This window comes from Canis aureus, chromosome 27 (assembly GCF_053574225.1).
Source record: "Canis aureus isolate CA01 chromosome 27, VMU_Caureus_v.1.0, whole genome shotgun sequence".
NCBI classification, from domain to species: domain Eukaryota; kingdom Metazoa; phylum Chordata; class Mammalia; order Carnivora; family Canidae; genus Canis; species Canis aureus.
The window spans coordinates 32844364-32858472 of record NC_135637.1 but is presented as its reverse complement, the minus strand read 5'-3'; the positions used below and the strand labels follow the sequence as shown (position 1 = coordinate 32858472).

The 14109-nt window shown below is 44.6% G+C and overlaps 1 protein-coding gene across 4 annotated transcripts in view; it reads right to left on the bottom strand.

Annotated features, from left to right (window-relative positions):
* The window catches only part of UPB1 (beta-ureidopropionase 1), a 32039-nt gene that overhangs the window by 10568 nt on the left and 7362 nt on the right, over positions 1-14109 (bottom strand). For 2 of the 4 annotated variants that reach the window (XM_077874501.1, XM_077874500.1), the window contains exons 2-6: positions 13888-14019; positions 13121-13292; positions 10601-10688; positions 3302-3396; positions 728-889 (exon numbers count right to left, since the gene is read on the bottom strand). In XM_077874501.1, the coding sequence (XP_077730627.1) occupies positions 728-889; positions 3302-3396; positions 10601-10688; positions 13121-13292; positions 13888-13928 (558 nt within the window). In that variant the 5' untranslated portion in view covers positions 13929-14019. The remainder of the gene's footprint in view (positions 1-727; positions 890-3301; positions 3397-10600; positions 10689-13120; positions 13293-13887; positions 14020-14109) is intronic. The other 2 variants (XM_077874498.1, XM_077874499.1) reach the window with 1 other exon arrangement.

The window sequence follows — 14109 nt, the reverse complement described above, 5'->3', positions numbered from 1 at the left end:
TTTTCCTGACAAGACTGAGAGTATGGCTGGTACCTCCACAATCAGGGAGAGTAGCAAAGGACTGGGGATATCACATTCTGAACAACTGTATTTATTGCAGATCAAGTTAAGGTTTCCTATCTTAGGTATTAGGTGGAGTTTACTTCTCTCCTTCAAACGTCCACCCCTCTTCATCCAACCCACTCATGCCTTGGCATTAACTAATCAGAATAGCTCTCTTGACTTATACCTTGATCATGGGCACAAAGCTTTACCTGATTACATTTACCCCTGCTATCCAACACATTGACATGGCTAAAACCTCATGTGACTTACGAACAAAGATTCCCACTTCCCAAACGAGGGATAGACCATGACGGGTGACAAGCTTAGAGTCTGAAAGGAGCTGCAGGAATCATTTCATGTTTGTGCACAATTTATTTTGGTTTAATCTATATACTACTAACCTCAAAGATGAATTTCAGAAAGCCAAGTCAGGTTATATTAAAAAAAGAAATATCCCCCTGTGCTTGGTGTTTGGGACTCACCTGGGAATCCCATCTGAATCCCATTTGTCTATGTGATACATGACAATGGCAGGATACCCCAGAGCACTACAGCCACACTGTGTTCCAGTGTTGTGTGATGAGACACAATCCAACATAGAATTTCCCTCACAGAAAGATCTGCAGGCATGTGTGGACAGAAGGGCCAGCAAGCTGAGCTAGTTTTCGTAGGGCCAGCTCACCTCATTGAAGTCACCCACTCTGGGGATGTGGTTTTTCCTGGTCTTTCCCAGGACTGCTCCAGAATTGGAGATTACCACGGCTGTGTTCCACAAAATGTCCCCATGCTCCCTATCTCGTTCCAGGATGGGGGATACCACCACCATGTCATGCTTCTTTGCCAGCTGGAAAAATAACGGAATATAGCAGAGTCATACTTTTAAATCAATGGTCATAGTTTTTTTTTTAATTGAAGAATTAAATGATCCTACTAAATAATTAGACTTAGTTCAGAGCTACCTATCATTTGTATTTGTTCTCTGGAAGACTGAATGCCAGTGTTGTCCGGATCCCCAAGCTTAGCCAAGTAAGAATAATTGTCATCCTTGTGCACTACTGGTGGAAATGTAAACTGGTGCAACAGCTGTGGAAAATAGTATGGCATTTTCTCAAAAACTTAAAACTAAAACTACCGTATGATCTAGAAGTCCCACTTCTAGGTATGTATCTGGAAGAACACCTTGAAGAGATAAGTGGACACCAGCGATCATAGCAATACTGTTCATAAGAGCCAAAAAATAGAAGCAACCTAAAAATCCACTGATGGAGAAATGGATAAATAAAGTGTGGTATATCTGGGGTATCTGGCTGGCTCAGTTGGTAGAGCATGTGACTCTTGATCTCAGGGTTGTAAGTTCAAGCCCCCATATTGGGTGCAGAGATTACTTAAAAGTAAAATCTTTTAAAAACTAAAACTAAAAATAAATAATAATAATAAAAAAATAAAATAAAAATAAAATAAAAACTAAAAATAAAATCTTAAAAAAGATGTGGTATATCCATACAATGGAATATTACTCAGTATTAAAAAGGAAGGAAATCTTGCCATCACATGGATGACATGGATATCATCCTTGACATGAGTGAACCTTGGGGACGTTATACTACATGAAATAGGGCAGTCACAAAAAGACAAATACTGAATGAGTCCACTTATGTGAGGTATCTAAAGTAGTCAAATTCATTGAAACAGGAAGTAGAATATTGGTTGCCAGTAGCTGGGGGTGAATGGAGAATTGTTTAATGGGTACAGATTTACAAGATGAAAAGGTTCTGGAGATCTGTTTCACAACAATGTGAATGTACTTAACACCACTGAATTATATACTTATAAATGGCTGAGATGGTAAATTTTATGTGTTACTACAATAAAAAAAAGAACATTCATCATACTTCTCATCATACCAACCAAGCCAAACCAAATTCTTTGATGCTGACTTCCTTTTGTCTCAAATAAGAACATTACGGAACTGGTGATCATCAGGACAAGCAGCTCCAGAGGGTCATTTTTCCTCAACTCTAACTAGCCTGTCACTACCTCTGGCCCTACTGATGGATGGATAGAGGAAAGGCACAATGGGAAGAAGATGATGTTCCAAGCCATGTAAGGGATGTAAGGAACATCACAGGCCCTGGGCCCCTCTCTATGAGACAGGTAACCTCTGGCACCACATCCCCACTCCCTCTTTTCTCTTCCTTTGGCCATGGTTCAAATCTGTCATCTACAGTCACCACTTAACCAGTCCGCTCCTCCTTTATCCACAGCACAGAATCAACAACCTGGTAGATGACAGATTTTTTTTTCTTACAGTGTGAGACCACTGATGTTTGGAACTACACTAAGTTTTGATCGAATCACTGTGATTACAGTTCTGCTCAAAAAAATCCCTAAATATATATATAAAATCTGAAATGGGACATGGAGAAGTGAAAAAAGTGCTTTGTTAAGAATAAGGATAAGGCATAATTTGTAACCTCTTTGTTGTTATGAGTTGGGTTTTTTTTTGTGTGATACCTACTTTATTAGGATAAAATTCAAATGGTATAAAATTCATCTTTTTAAAGTATGCTGTTCAGGTCAGTGCTGATGGGTGAGGGGGAAAATATAGTGTACTGCTGGGTAGTTTTCAGTACATCCACAGAGTTGTGCAACCATGACCACAATCCAATTTTAGAACATTTTCATCACCCTCGAATGGAAACCCCATACCCATTAGCAGCAACTCCCCAACCCCTCTCCCTGTCCAGCCCCTAGCAATTACATCTTTCTGCCTCTATTCATTTACCTATTCTGGACATTTCATATCCATGGGGTCATACAACATTATATGGTTTTAATAAAGAAAAATGAAGACTCATCTCTGTGCTGATGAGACTGGCCACACAGAGAAGCTTACATAATGCAGGGCACTAGCAGAGGTCTGGACAAGAAATCAATCTCATCCCTGGTCCCCAAGGGCCACTTCTGCCACTTGCCGGTTGCAGAACCTACCATTAGAGGTCACCCCCCTCCCTAGGCTGCAGCTCCTTCACCTGAAAGAGCCATTAAGAGCCCTCCTGGCTCTGAAATTCTATGATTTTAAATGAAAGTACACTATAAAAAGGGCAGCAAATAGTCTTATCTAATCTCATCTGGCAAAACAAGCACCAAATGGGTGCATTTTCCATGGTGAAGGGCCACACCCAGCAGCTGGGGCCGTGCTCTGTGACCTGTACATGTTTGGCAGCTGCTGTCATAGGAGCAGTTAATGTCCTACCTTCTGACAGAATCTGGTGGTGGGTCCGTCCTCGGCTGACTCCGCAAATTCCGTCCAAGGAAGCTTCTCTCTTGTACAGAAAGCAAAGGGCATAGCTGTGAAGAGGAGAGAGTCAGAATCACATTCAACATTCATGGCCTCTGAGGAGGTGCTCCTTGGCAGGAGCTAGAGTCTCCACAAGATAACAAGGCTCCCGAGTGTCTCAGCCTGGCTACTGTGTCCTGTGTCCTTAAATATGGGTGCCAGGCAGACTCTAACCTTCTAGGCTTCATAGCAAAACAGAGGGCTGCCCCAAACTTCTTTACTACAGTCTTAAAAATAATTGAAACAGTTCAGGGACTTGAACAGGTATCTGCATAATCATTTCATATTCACAACAGCTGAAAGATGGAAGTAACCCAAGTGTCCATCGATTTATGATTGGATAAACCCAATGTGGTATGTATCCATACAATGGAATATTATTCAGCCTTATACTGAATCTTAGCCTTAAACAGAAGACAGATGTTATAATATGGGTGAGGCTCGAAGACAAATGCTATAGGATTCCACTTATATGTGGGTACTTAGGATAGCTAGATTCATAGAAAGAGAAATTAGAATGGTGGTTGCCAGGGGCTGGGCGGGAGAGTACTAAGTTTCAGTTTGGGAAGAGGAAAAAATTCTGGAGATGGATGATTGTGATGGTTGCAAAACAGTGTGAATGTGCTTAATGCCACTGACCTGTATAAAAATGGCTAAAATGGTAGAGTTATCTTATGTATATTTTACTGCAGATTCCAAACTGCTGGCCAATCTGTGGGTTGGTACAAGCACAGCCAAGACTCCCTGGGGAAAGCATGAGGGCCACTGAGGATGGCACTGGGTACCCTGAGCACATCACCATAGAAATGTTCCCCCTCATGAGGAGAGAGAAAAGAAAAGCCACTCACTTAATGAACTCCCATAAGGAGTCTGAGAACCGCTGGATGATGGACTGAATGTTCCCCAAGGATAAATGCATTATTCCCATGTTCTCTGGCTAGATGCCATCAGGGGGCTAATTAAATAAGAAATTTCATTAAATTCATAAACTGATTTTTGTTTGCTTTTTTATTTTTCAAACAGCAGGTACCTACATATGTAGTAACAGTTCACAGAACATTACACATACCAGGTTCAAGATGATGCTTGCTTTTGTGGGGGAGGATGGGGGCTATAATGGAGGTAGGCACAGGGATTTTTGGCTACATGTGTTCCATTCCTCCCCAGCCTACTCTCTAGTGTCCACAGGTCTGATGTTGTGAACTGGCACCACTTCTCATCCCCACTGGATGTACCACGGTTTTAATCCATATACTATATATATATACTAGATTATCACCTGTGGGTGAAGCACCTTGCCACATGGTCACTGGCCTTTCTGGGTTCATCCTTGAAGCAATCTTGTTCCTACTCTTTGCCCATTTCCTAGTGGGCTGTTTGGTTTTTTCTTCTTGCTTTGGAGTACTGAATTCTTTATTTGGACCAATTCTGTACACTCTTTAGACCTTTCTCCTTCCAATGACCTAAGTCCATTTCTTTCAGGAGGATTAACCTCCTGGAAGTTTCCAGATGCTTGCTATGGTTCACATCACTCAGAACTGAGTAACCCGCAGGGAGGGTTTGGAGGAAGCAGTGTGATGTGAATGGCAAGTGTCTTAAGTGGGGGCAGGGCCTGTTTGGGGCTACTAATTGTAGCCAGCCTTTCCCAAACATGGGTCATGGGCCCAGTAATAGGCAGCTGGTCCCCATATCTTTCTGAAATAGGGGAGACTCTCTTCATTTCACAGAGAAGGAAGATGAAAAAAATCAGTCTCCCAATTCCTTTCAGTTGTAGGATGGCTGGTTCTAAGATGGCGCCAGTGTGAAGAGGCTACCAATGGTACCACCACCACCTTGGCCACCACAGTTCTGCCAGCAACAGCCCCAGGAGCCTTGGTACCAGGCTCAAGACTCTCCAGGCTTGCCTTCAGGAAAGAGGGATGAACTATTTTAAGGAAGTCAACAAAAAAAGCTGTTAATGACAAAAAAGATCCTTAATGACCATTTATTCTCAGCTTTCAGCACATTAGGAAAGACTCATGTACCCAAGAGAATAAAACCTCCCTTTCTGACTTCATTTCAGGTTGCTAAACCCTCCAAGTTTCTCTATTTCCATTTTAATGGCTTCTTTTCCTATTTACCTAACCACTGTAAACAAACTTTCCAAAGAAGAATGTGGAATGGAGGTTGGGGGAGGCTGGCTGCAAAGTCCAACTACAGCTTTCCGATTAGAGGGGAAGAGGATTCTCTATTTATTGAACCAACACTCCAGGAGTCAAGCTTTAAATTTAGACCTAGCCCAGCCCTCAGGAGCTGCTAGCCTAGATGGGGGGACTGAATTATAACCTTGAGTGGCTGCACAGTATCAGAGTGCTCAGTTTTATGCAGGGGAGTTCCCAGGGTCCCCCAAAGAAGGGGATGTCTGTGCTAGGTCTTAATGGATGAGTGAGAGCTTTCCAGATCCAAAAAAAGGAAGAAGTTGCTTAAACCACCATAAACATTTTGTCTGTCATGTAGCAGGGACTGTTCATTAACGATAAAACATTTAAAGATAAAACCGAGCCTGAGTGGTTCAATCGGTCAAGTGTCAGCCTCTGGATTTCAGCTCACGTTATGATCTCAGGGTTGTGGGATGGAGCCCTGTGTCAGGCTTCCCACTCAATGGAGAGTCTGTTTGAGATTCTCTCTCTCTCTCCATACCTCCCCTTGCTTGTGCACACTCTCTCAAGTAAATAATTTTTTTAAAGACAAAACAGGGGTGGGGGGAATGGATACACAAAATGTGGTCTATCCATACAGTAAATTATTATGCAGCCTTAAAAAGGAAAGGCATTCTGAGATATGCCACAGCAGGATGGACCTTGAAAACATTATCCTAAAATGAAATAACCCAGTCACAAAAAGATAAATACTATATGATTCCACTCACATGAGGTTCCTAGAGTAATCAAATTCAGAGACAGAAAGTAGAATAGAGCTTATCAGAGGTGTAGGATAAAGGGGTATTTATTAATTGAGTACAGATTTTTTGCTGGAGATATTGAAAAAGTCTTGGGCATAGATAGTGGTTATACAACTTTGTGAATGAATTTTATATCACTGAATTGTACATTTACCAACGGTTAAAGTGATCATTATGTTATATATATTTTTCCACAATTAAATCTTTTTAATGTTAAAAAATAGGGGTGGTAAAAAAAATAGGGGTGGTAATTAGAATTGGAAAAATAAACTAACACCATGTAGACAATGACCCCATGGAGTTTATGGTCTAATGGAAGAGGCAGACAAATCAAAAGTGTTGCCCAAATGAGTGAAAGTATAAGTAATCAGGAACATGAAAAATGAAATGAACTTCTGAGTTCAGATGGCAAATTGGAGGCACACCTTTGCTCTTTTTTGCAACTGTACCAAATAACAATAAAGGGATTTTTTTAAAGATTTATTTATTGGGATCCCTGGGTGGTGCAGCGGTTTGGCGCCTGCCTTTGGCCCAGGGCGCGATCCTGGAGACCCGGGATCGAATCCCACGTCGGGCTCCCGGTGCATGGAGCCTGCTTCTCCCTCTGCCTGTGTCTCTGCCTCTCTCTCTCTGTGTGTGACTATCATAAATAAATAAAAATTAAAAAAAAAAGTTAAAAAAAATATTTATTTATTTATTTATTCATGAGAGACACAGAGATAGAGAGAGAGAGAGAGAGAGAGAGAGGCAGAGACACAGGCCAAGGGAGAAACAGGCTCCATGCAGGGAGCCTGACGTGGGACTCCATCCCAGGTCTCCAGGATCAGGCAGGCTCTAGGCTGAAGGCGGTGCTAAACTGCTGAGCCACCCTGAGCCACCCGGGCTGCCCAATAAAGGGATTTTTAGGCAAAGGTACAAACCCAGGAGGATGAAGCACAGAGAGAAGGGCAAGAGCAACAAAACACAAGAGGTTGGAGAGCTGAAGGATGAGGGTAGATATTGTGATAGGCTCAGAAAATTCAGGCTCCCAGCAGTAGAGGAAGTGGGAAACACCTTGCTCTCCACCACATACCCCTGGAAAGTTTTTTTTTTTTTTAGATTTTATTTATTTATTCATGACAGACACAGAGAGAGAGAGAGAGAGAGGCAGAGACACAGGCAGAGGGAGAAGCAGGCTCCATGCAGGGAGCCTGACGCGGGACTTGATCCTGAGTCCCCAGGATCACATGCTGGGCTGCTGCCCACCCCTGGAGAGTTTAGGAGTAAGAAGCACCACGTGGCTCTGAAGGTGGGGAAGCAGGGAGGGGTGACAAACAAAAATTGGTCAGAAATCTGCTTAAGAAGCAGTTGGAAACCCAGATCCCTCCTCCCTGCACAAGGCTGGCATGAGTTCTCTCTCACCTCAGCAGAAGGCTAGAGGCTCTTTCCCTGGAGGTGCTTAAACAGAATGCCTCTGGCCTTGGGGAAGCCAGGACAGATGAAGATGAAAAACAGAGGGATTCAGTAAACATTGGCACACTGGACCCCTATCCTCTTTCTCTTCTTGGCAAGAGATAAGAAGAATCTTCTCTGGGGACTCTGGCCAGCCTGAAGAGAATGACCCAAAGATACTACTATGGGGGATTAGCTAATAAACAGCTAAACCAAGTCATCCTATCATGAAGCTCAATGGGGAGGAGCCCTTCCCACAAACTCAGAGCTTGCAGTTTTTTAACCCCCAATTCATCTGGGGATAAAAGACCAATTTGGAATAAGTACGAAACAAGGAAGGAGGGAAAAAAATGCTACATAACATCCTCAGAGACAAGAGAAAGTACTGCAATTATAGGAACAAGATGTCATAAAACAGGAGCTTTCAGACCAAAAGAACTCTTGTAAATTCAAAGTATGACAGCAGAAACAAAAGGATGAATGGCAAATTAGATAAAATCTATCAGAAAACTGAGCAAAAAGACAAAGATGAAAAATAGGAGGAAATACTTAAGAAAATTAGGGACCTAGTCCAGAGTTCTAACATTAGAATAGTAGAAGTAACAGGAAAAGAAGAAAGAAAAAAGAGGAGAAAATCACTAATGAATAGTAGATCTGAAGGACCCACATTTCTAGCCTAGAAGAACCCGTTGAGTTCCTAGAATAATGGATTAAAATACATACATATTATGTACTGTCTCCCATTCCCCATGAGAAGACACCTCTAGGGGCAGAGATGTCTGTCTTTTTGGCTTGCTGCTGTATCTCAAGTACCTATGGTGACACCTAGCATATAGTAGGTGCTCAATAAATATTTGATAACTTCATGAAAAAATAAAATAGATACACACGATGGCATATCATTATGAAACTCCAAAGCATTAGAAAAGAGAAAATTCTATAACCTACTAGAGAAAAATAAACAGATCATAGGGAGTGGGTCATCAGTCAAAATGGCTACTAGTCAACAACACGCAAAGCCAAGAGAAACTGGAGCAATGTGTTTAAACTTCTGAAAGCAAATTATTTCTAACATAGAATTCAATACCCAACTAAACTATCAAGCTAGTTTTAGGAGAAACATATATTCAGATATGCAAGGTCTCCAAAAGGTTACCTCCTATGTGTTTTCTCAGAACACTACTCAACCAAAAAGAGGGAGAAAATGAAGAAAGAGGAAGATATGGGATAGGAGAAACACAAGAACAAGACAAAGGAACTCCCCAGCATGATGGTGAAGGGAAATCCCAGGATGACAGCCAGGCAGCCAGCAGAGGGGGCAACTAATCCAGATTAGAGCAGTCAGAAAGCTCTGGGAACATATTTCTTCTAGGAGATGGAACCAGCATGGGGGGGGGGGGGGGGGTATGGTGGAAACAGGTGATGGCAATTAATCACTTGTTGTGATGAGCACCAGGTGATATATGGAACTGCTGAATTACTATATTGCACACCTGAAATGAACATAACACTGTATGTTAGCTAACTAGAATTAAAATAAAAACTTAACGATTAAAAAAAAGGAGATGGAATCAACAGACAGCTTCACATGTCTAAATATGTGAAGATTGAGGAAGCTGGAAGGAAGTTTAGGATAGAATTTGGGGTAGGTGTGCAGAAAACAAAGCAAATTCTGGGGAAAAGAGAAAGCGATTCAGGAAAAGAAATCTAAATCTACAAAATGGCTTGGCAGAGAATGGATGGAGGATAGGAAGGGTATGTGTAAGAGAGCAGATAGAGGAGGAAAGGACCGATGCTGTCTTCTTCCATAGGAGGAAGTTAACAGATGGTGCAAAACTGAAAAATCAGGAAGCAGCAACACAAAGTCAGATTCTCAAAGAACCAACTAAGAGTAGAAAGTAGTTGCCTCTGGGAAGGAGGATAGCTAGTTTTTGGTAAAAGACCTTGCAGACCATTAGACTCCCAACCATGAGCATGTATAACTTGGATAAAAATTAAATAAAGGTATATGGTACCAGCAGTATGTAACAGGGAAATTTTAGATAGGGAGGTGGGCTCTCAGCTTCTGTGCGAAGGTTGGACAGGGTCTAAAAGGCAAGAAAAGCAGAAGGGGGATGAAGGCCAGGCAGGCAGAGGGAGCAGCTGCTGCACTGTGGCCTGGAAGGAGGGAGAGGGTGCTGTAGGGGAGTGAAGGATCAGGGAGGTCAGGGCAGAGCTCAGCAGAGATGAGGTTGCAGAGGTGGGGGAAGGAAGAGACTAAGCAGTACAGAGTTGAGTTTTGTAAAGATCTTTGTTAGAAGGTGTGATGAACCAGTTAGAAGGGGCCGAAGTACTGGAAGCAGTTACAGAAGCCAAGGTGTGAGCTGATGGTGCCTTAGACCAGGGCAGTGGTGAGAAGATGGGGAGGAAAAGCTGAATGGGTTCAGAACAATTTCGGAGGAAGAACTGGCAGGACCAGACGAGACTGGGGTACATGGAAGCCAGGATTCCTGACTTTCTGATGTGGTTGACAAAAGAATCTTTCTATAGATGAGAGAAGGGAAGATTTTTTTAAAACCAAGTAGTCCGGGATCCCTGGGTGGTGCAGCGGTTTAGCGCCTGCCTTTGGCCCAGGGCGCGATCCTGGAGACCCGGGATCGAGTCCCACGTTGGGCTCCTGGTGCATGGAGCCTGCTTCTCCCTCTGCCTGTGTCTCTGCCTCTCTCTCTCTCTCACTGTGTGCCAATCATAAATAAAATAAAATAAAAATTAAAAAAAAAAAAAACAAGTAGTCCTCTCGGTGACATGGAGATAATACACTATTGTCTGAAGGCAGCAGAGAAAGCACCCCAAAAGAGACTTACTCCATGCTTCCTGGAAACAGATGATGTTCACTCCACACACTGCAGCCACCTCTACGATGGCTTCTATGCGTCTATGAAGGGCAGTGACCTGGCCAAATTCAAAAAGCAAGGATTAGAACCCATTTTCTTCTATTGGTTGAGATCAGTTTCAGAACTCAGCCCCATATTTGGGCAACAACCCCCCACCTAGGCAGCTGCAACAGGATGAGTAGAGTGGGGAGGTTCTGATATATCCTTCTCTCATTAACTCCAAAATCTGCTACAGTCAAAGGTGGAGGTGCATGGGGTGCCTGGGTGGCTCATTGAGCGTCTGACTCTTGATTTTTGGCCTAGGTCATGATTTCAGAGTTGTGGGATCAGCCCCTGCATCAAGCTCTGTGCTCACTGGGGAGTCTGCTTGAGAGTCCCCCCACCCCTCCACTTCTCCTGCTCTAAATAGATACATAAATACAAAAAACAAAAAATAACAAAATAAAAGGTGGAAATACAGAGGCTCTAGGGTCCCACACACTCGATGTTGCCTTTCAGAGCTTCAGTTTCATCACCTGGAGAATGGGGAGAGCACCATCTACTCCAAGGAGGTGCTCAGAGGAATGCATAGCTTATTGGCTATTTCCTGTAAGAGGGGCCCACACCCAGTGCACACCTTGGCCATCCCCTGGGCTAACTGCTCCTTTTGCCTCAGGACATAGTCCACTTTCTACCATCTGATCTCAAGGCTTCTGGCATGACTTGTCTCGCCACTTCCATTTTCCTATGTATTTCTTTTCTTTTTTTTTTTCCTGTGTGTTTATCATTCAATGACTAGATCCCATTTTCCAGGTGTGTCCTCCATCAGGAATGTACTTCCCCACCCCACCTAATCTTCCCTGGATGTGTTATTCATATCATGTGTCACCCATAAAGGAGTGACTTTCCCAGCAAAGGGCTGAGCATCAAGAGGTGCCTCAGCACTCCCCCGTGGGTCCCCACGATGGCACTGGTCCTGTTGTGCTGCTGTGCTCCTCCACCACCATTTGTTGTATACACTTCTTCACAGCATTCCTCCAGCTGCTCAAACTTTTAAGGCTTTCTCTGCAAAGGTTTCCTGGGGATACAGCATGCCCCAGAACTCCTAAGGATTCTCAAGAAAAGGTCAATTGGATTCCAAGGCCGGTTCTGCATCATCTTTCACTTTGGTCCTTCTGCTTTTGTTGGATTAAAAGATCTCTGGTTTCTCGGTTCACTTTTTGTCTCTGGATTGGATGACTGTGAATATGTTTCCTCAACCATCCCAGATTGTCAGGGGGGCAGAGACACTGTTCTCACCCCCATGGCACCTACCTGGGAGCACACTTCACACCCTGTCAGGACCTAGCAAATATCCATGGAGTCTTGGTGTGCGGTTGTGCACTGTGCACCCATCAGCCCACAAGCTCCTTAGGGGCAGGAGGAGAGTGTCTTTATCTTCTTCGGTGTCCTCAGCACAATGTCTGGCTCCCAGGAGATGTTCAGAAGTGTTTGTTCAAAGAAAGACCAGAAGAACCAGGCTGATAAACCCAGACAGTACCCACTCTTTAGGATGCTGTCTCTCCCCTGTGAGACCGCACACCAAGACTCCATGGATATTTGCTAGGTCCTGACAGGGTGTGAAGTGTGCTCCCAGGTAGGTGCCATGGGGGTGAGAACAGTGTCTCTGCCCCCTGACAATCTGGGATGGTTGAGGAAACATATTCACAGTCATCCAATCCAGAGACAAAAAGTGAACCGAGAAACCAGAGATCTTTTAATCCAACAAAAGCAGAAGGACCAAAGTGAAAGATGATGCAGAACCGGCCTTGGAATCCAATTGACCTTTTCTTGAGAATCCTTAGGAGTTCTGGGGCATGCTGTATCCCCAGGAAACCTTTGCAGAGAAAGTCTTAAAAGTTTGAGCAGCTGGAGGAATGCTGTGAAGAAGTGTATATAACAAATCACTTGTGTCTGTGACAACATATTTCTTTAGGGACATACAAGATGCTGTCACATTTATATTAACCGTAAGGTCATAAGGAAATGCGTATCATATTCCTGTCACCCTGAGGCACCATCAGCTGATAGACATCTGGGTTTAGTGAGTCCCCACCCTCAGGATCACGGATGGACAGACGGGTCCTGACTGGTGTATGCTGGCAGGTACCTTTCTGGCAAAAGACAGAGAGAGAGAGAGAGTTCCAGAGAGAGCCTGAGCCAGACAAAAGGGCACCCTCCCAACTGATAAATGGAACTTCAGATCAATCGCAGGAGAGGATGTGGAGGGGAAGATGGAAAAAACAGTGAGGAGTGAAAGGCAGGCAGAAAGAGGGTAGGAGCCAGAAGAGAAAGAGGAGCCAGAGATGTAAGCTTTCAGGGAAGGGAGTGGTGAGGGCAGAAGCATCTAGGTGGCCACTCATAGTGCCTACGGACCTGTAGTGAGTGGCCACCCAGGGACTGTGGATGTGTTCAAAACACAGAGTGGGCCAAAGGCTCTGGTTACGTATTTATGGTCAAAAGAGGCTGCACCTGTTTTGCCACAGGGGCATCTGCAGGCAGGGGAGTTTTGTTCTGAACAAGTCCCACACGCACAGTCCGAGGTGGCCTCAGCTGCTCCTCTGCTGCCTCAAAGGCATATCCCTGTAGCTCAAAGTCCCCTTCCAAGGCGGCTTCAAAAGCCCTGCTGGGCAGATCAAGCTTCCTAAATGGGCAGGAAAGAAGGGAAACAATTTGCATGAGATCCGCTAAATTTAAAATTCCCCTCCAACCGCCCTGATAGTCATCTATCAGGTAGAGAAGAGGTGGGGGCATCTGGCAAGAAGGCACACAGAGCAGCCCAGTGCCAAGGCCCAGTCGTGGGGAAGCTAGAGCTGGGGCCAGGAGGATGGAGGGCCCTGCCTGGTGATAAGAATGGACACTACACTGAGCGTGGACTTCACCAGGGAGGCGCTGTGGTCAGGCCTGGCCAAGTGGGGGAGCAGTGGGAGGGGCTGCAGGGTGACTGGCCAAAAGGTTGATGTTTTTTAGAGCTGCTGACCTCAGGGTGGAGATGTAAGTCTCAGCAGTCAGCAGAGAAGAAGAGAGGCAATGGATTCCCAAAAATGTTTGTGGACTAGAATCAGAGGGCTCTGCTGAGCTTGGGGGGTGGGGCAGGCTGCCACAGACAGAGGCACTGCTACTGCTGAGAACAGGGCTTAGGAGACGGCTGGGTGGAGGGGCCCGGACTGAAGCATGGAGGGGGGGCGGGTCCTGTGACCATTTGCCACTCAGGGTTACAAGTCTCTGGTGAGCCCCACCTCCCTGTCCTGCTGCTGCTCCCAGCCAGGGGCAGTCCCATGCCTGGTGCTGGTGGGGCAGGAGGTGGGGGGGCGCTTGGTGAGCCTCAGGTGTCCAGGCAGGTGTCCAGGCCAAAGATGTAGGCACTCATCCTGTTTTGTGGTTTATTAACAAAGGCAAATGGATTAGTTATAAAACCTTCTACCTAAGTGACCACTGGCCAAACAGGAAATGCCTCCCGG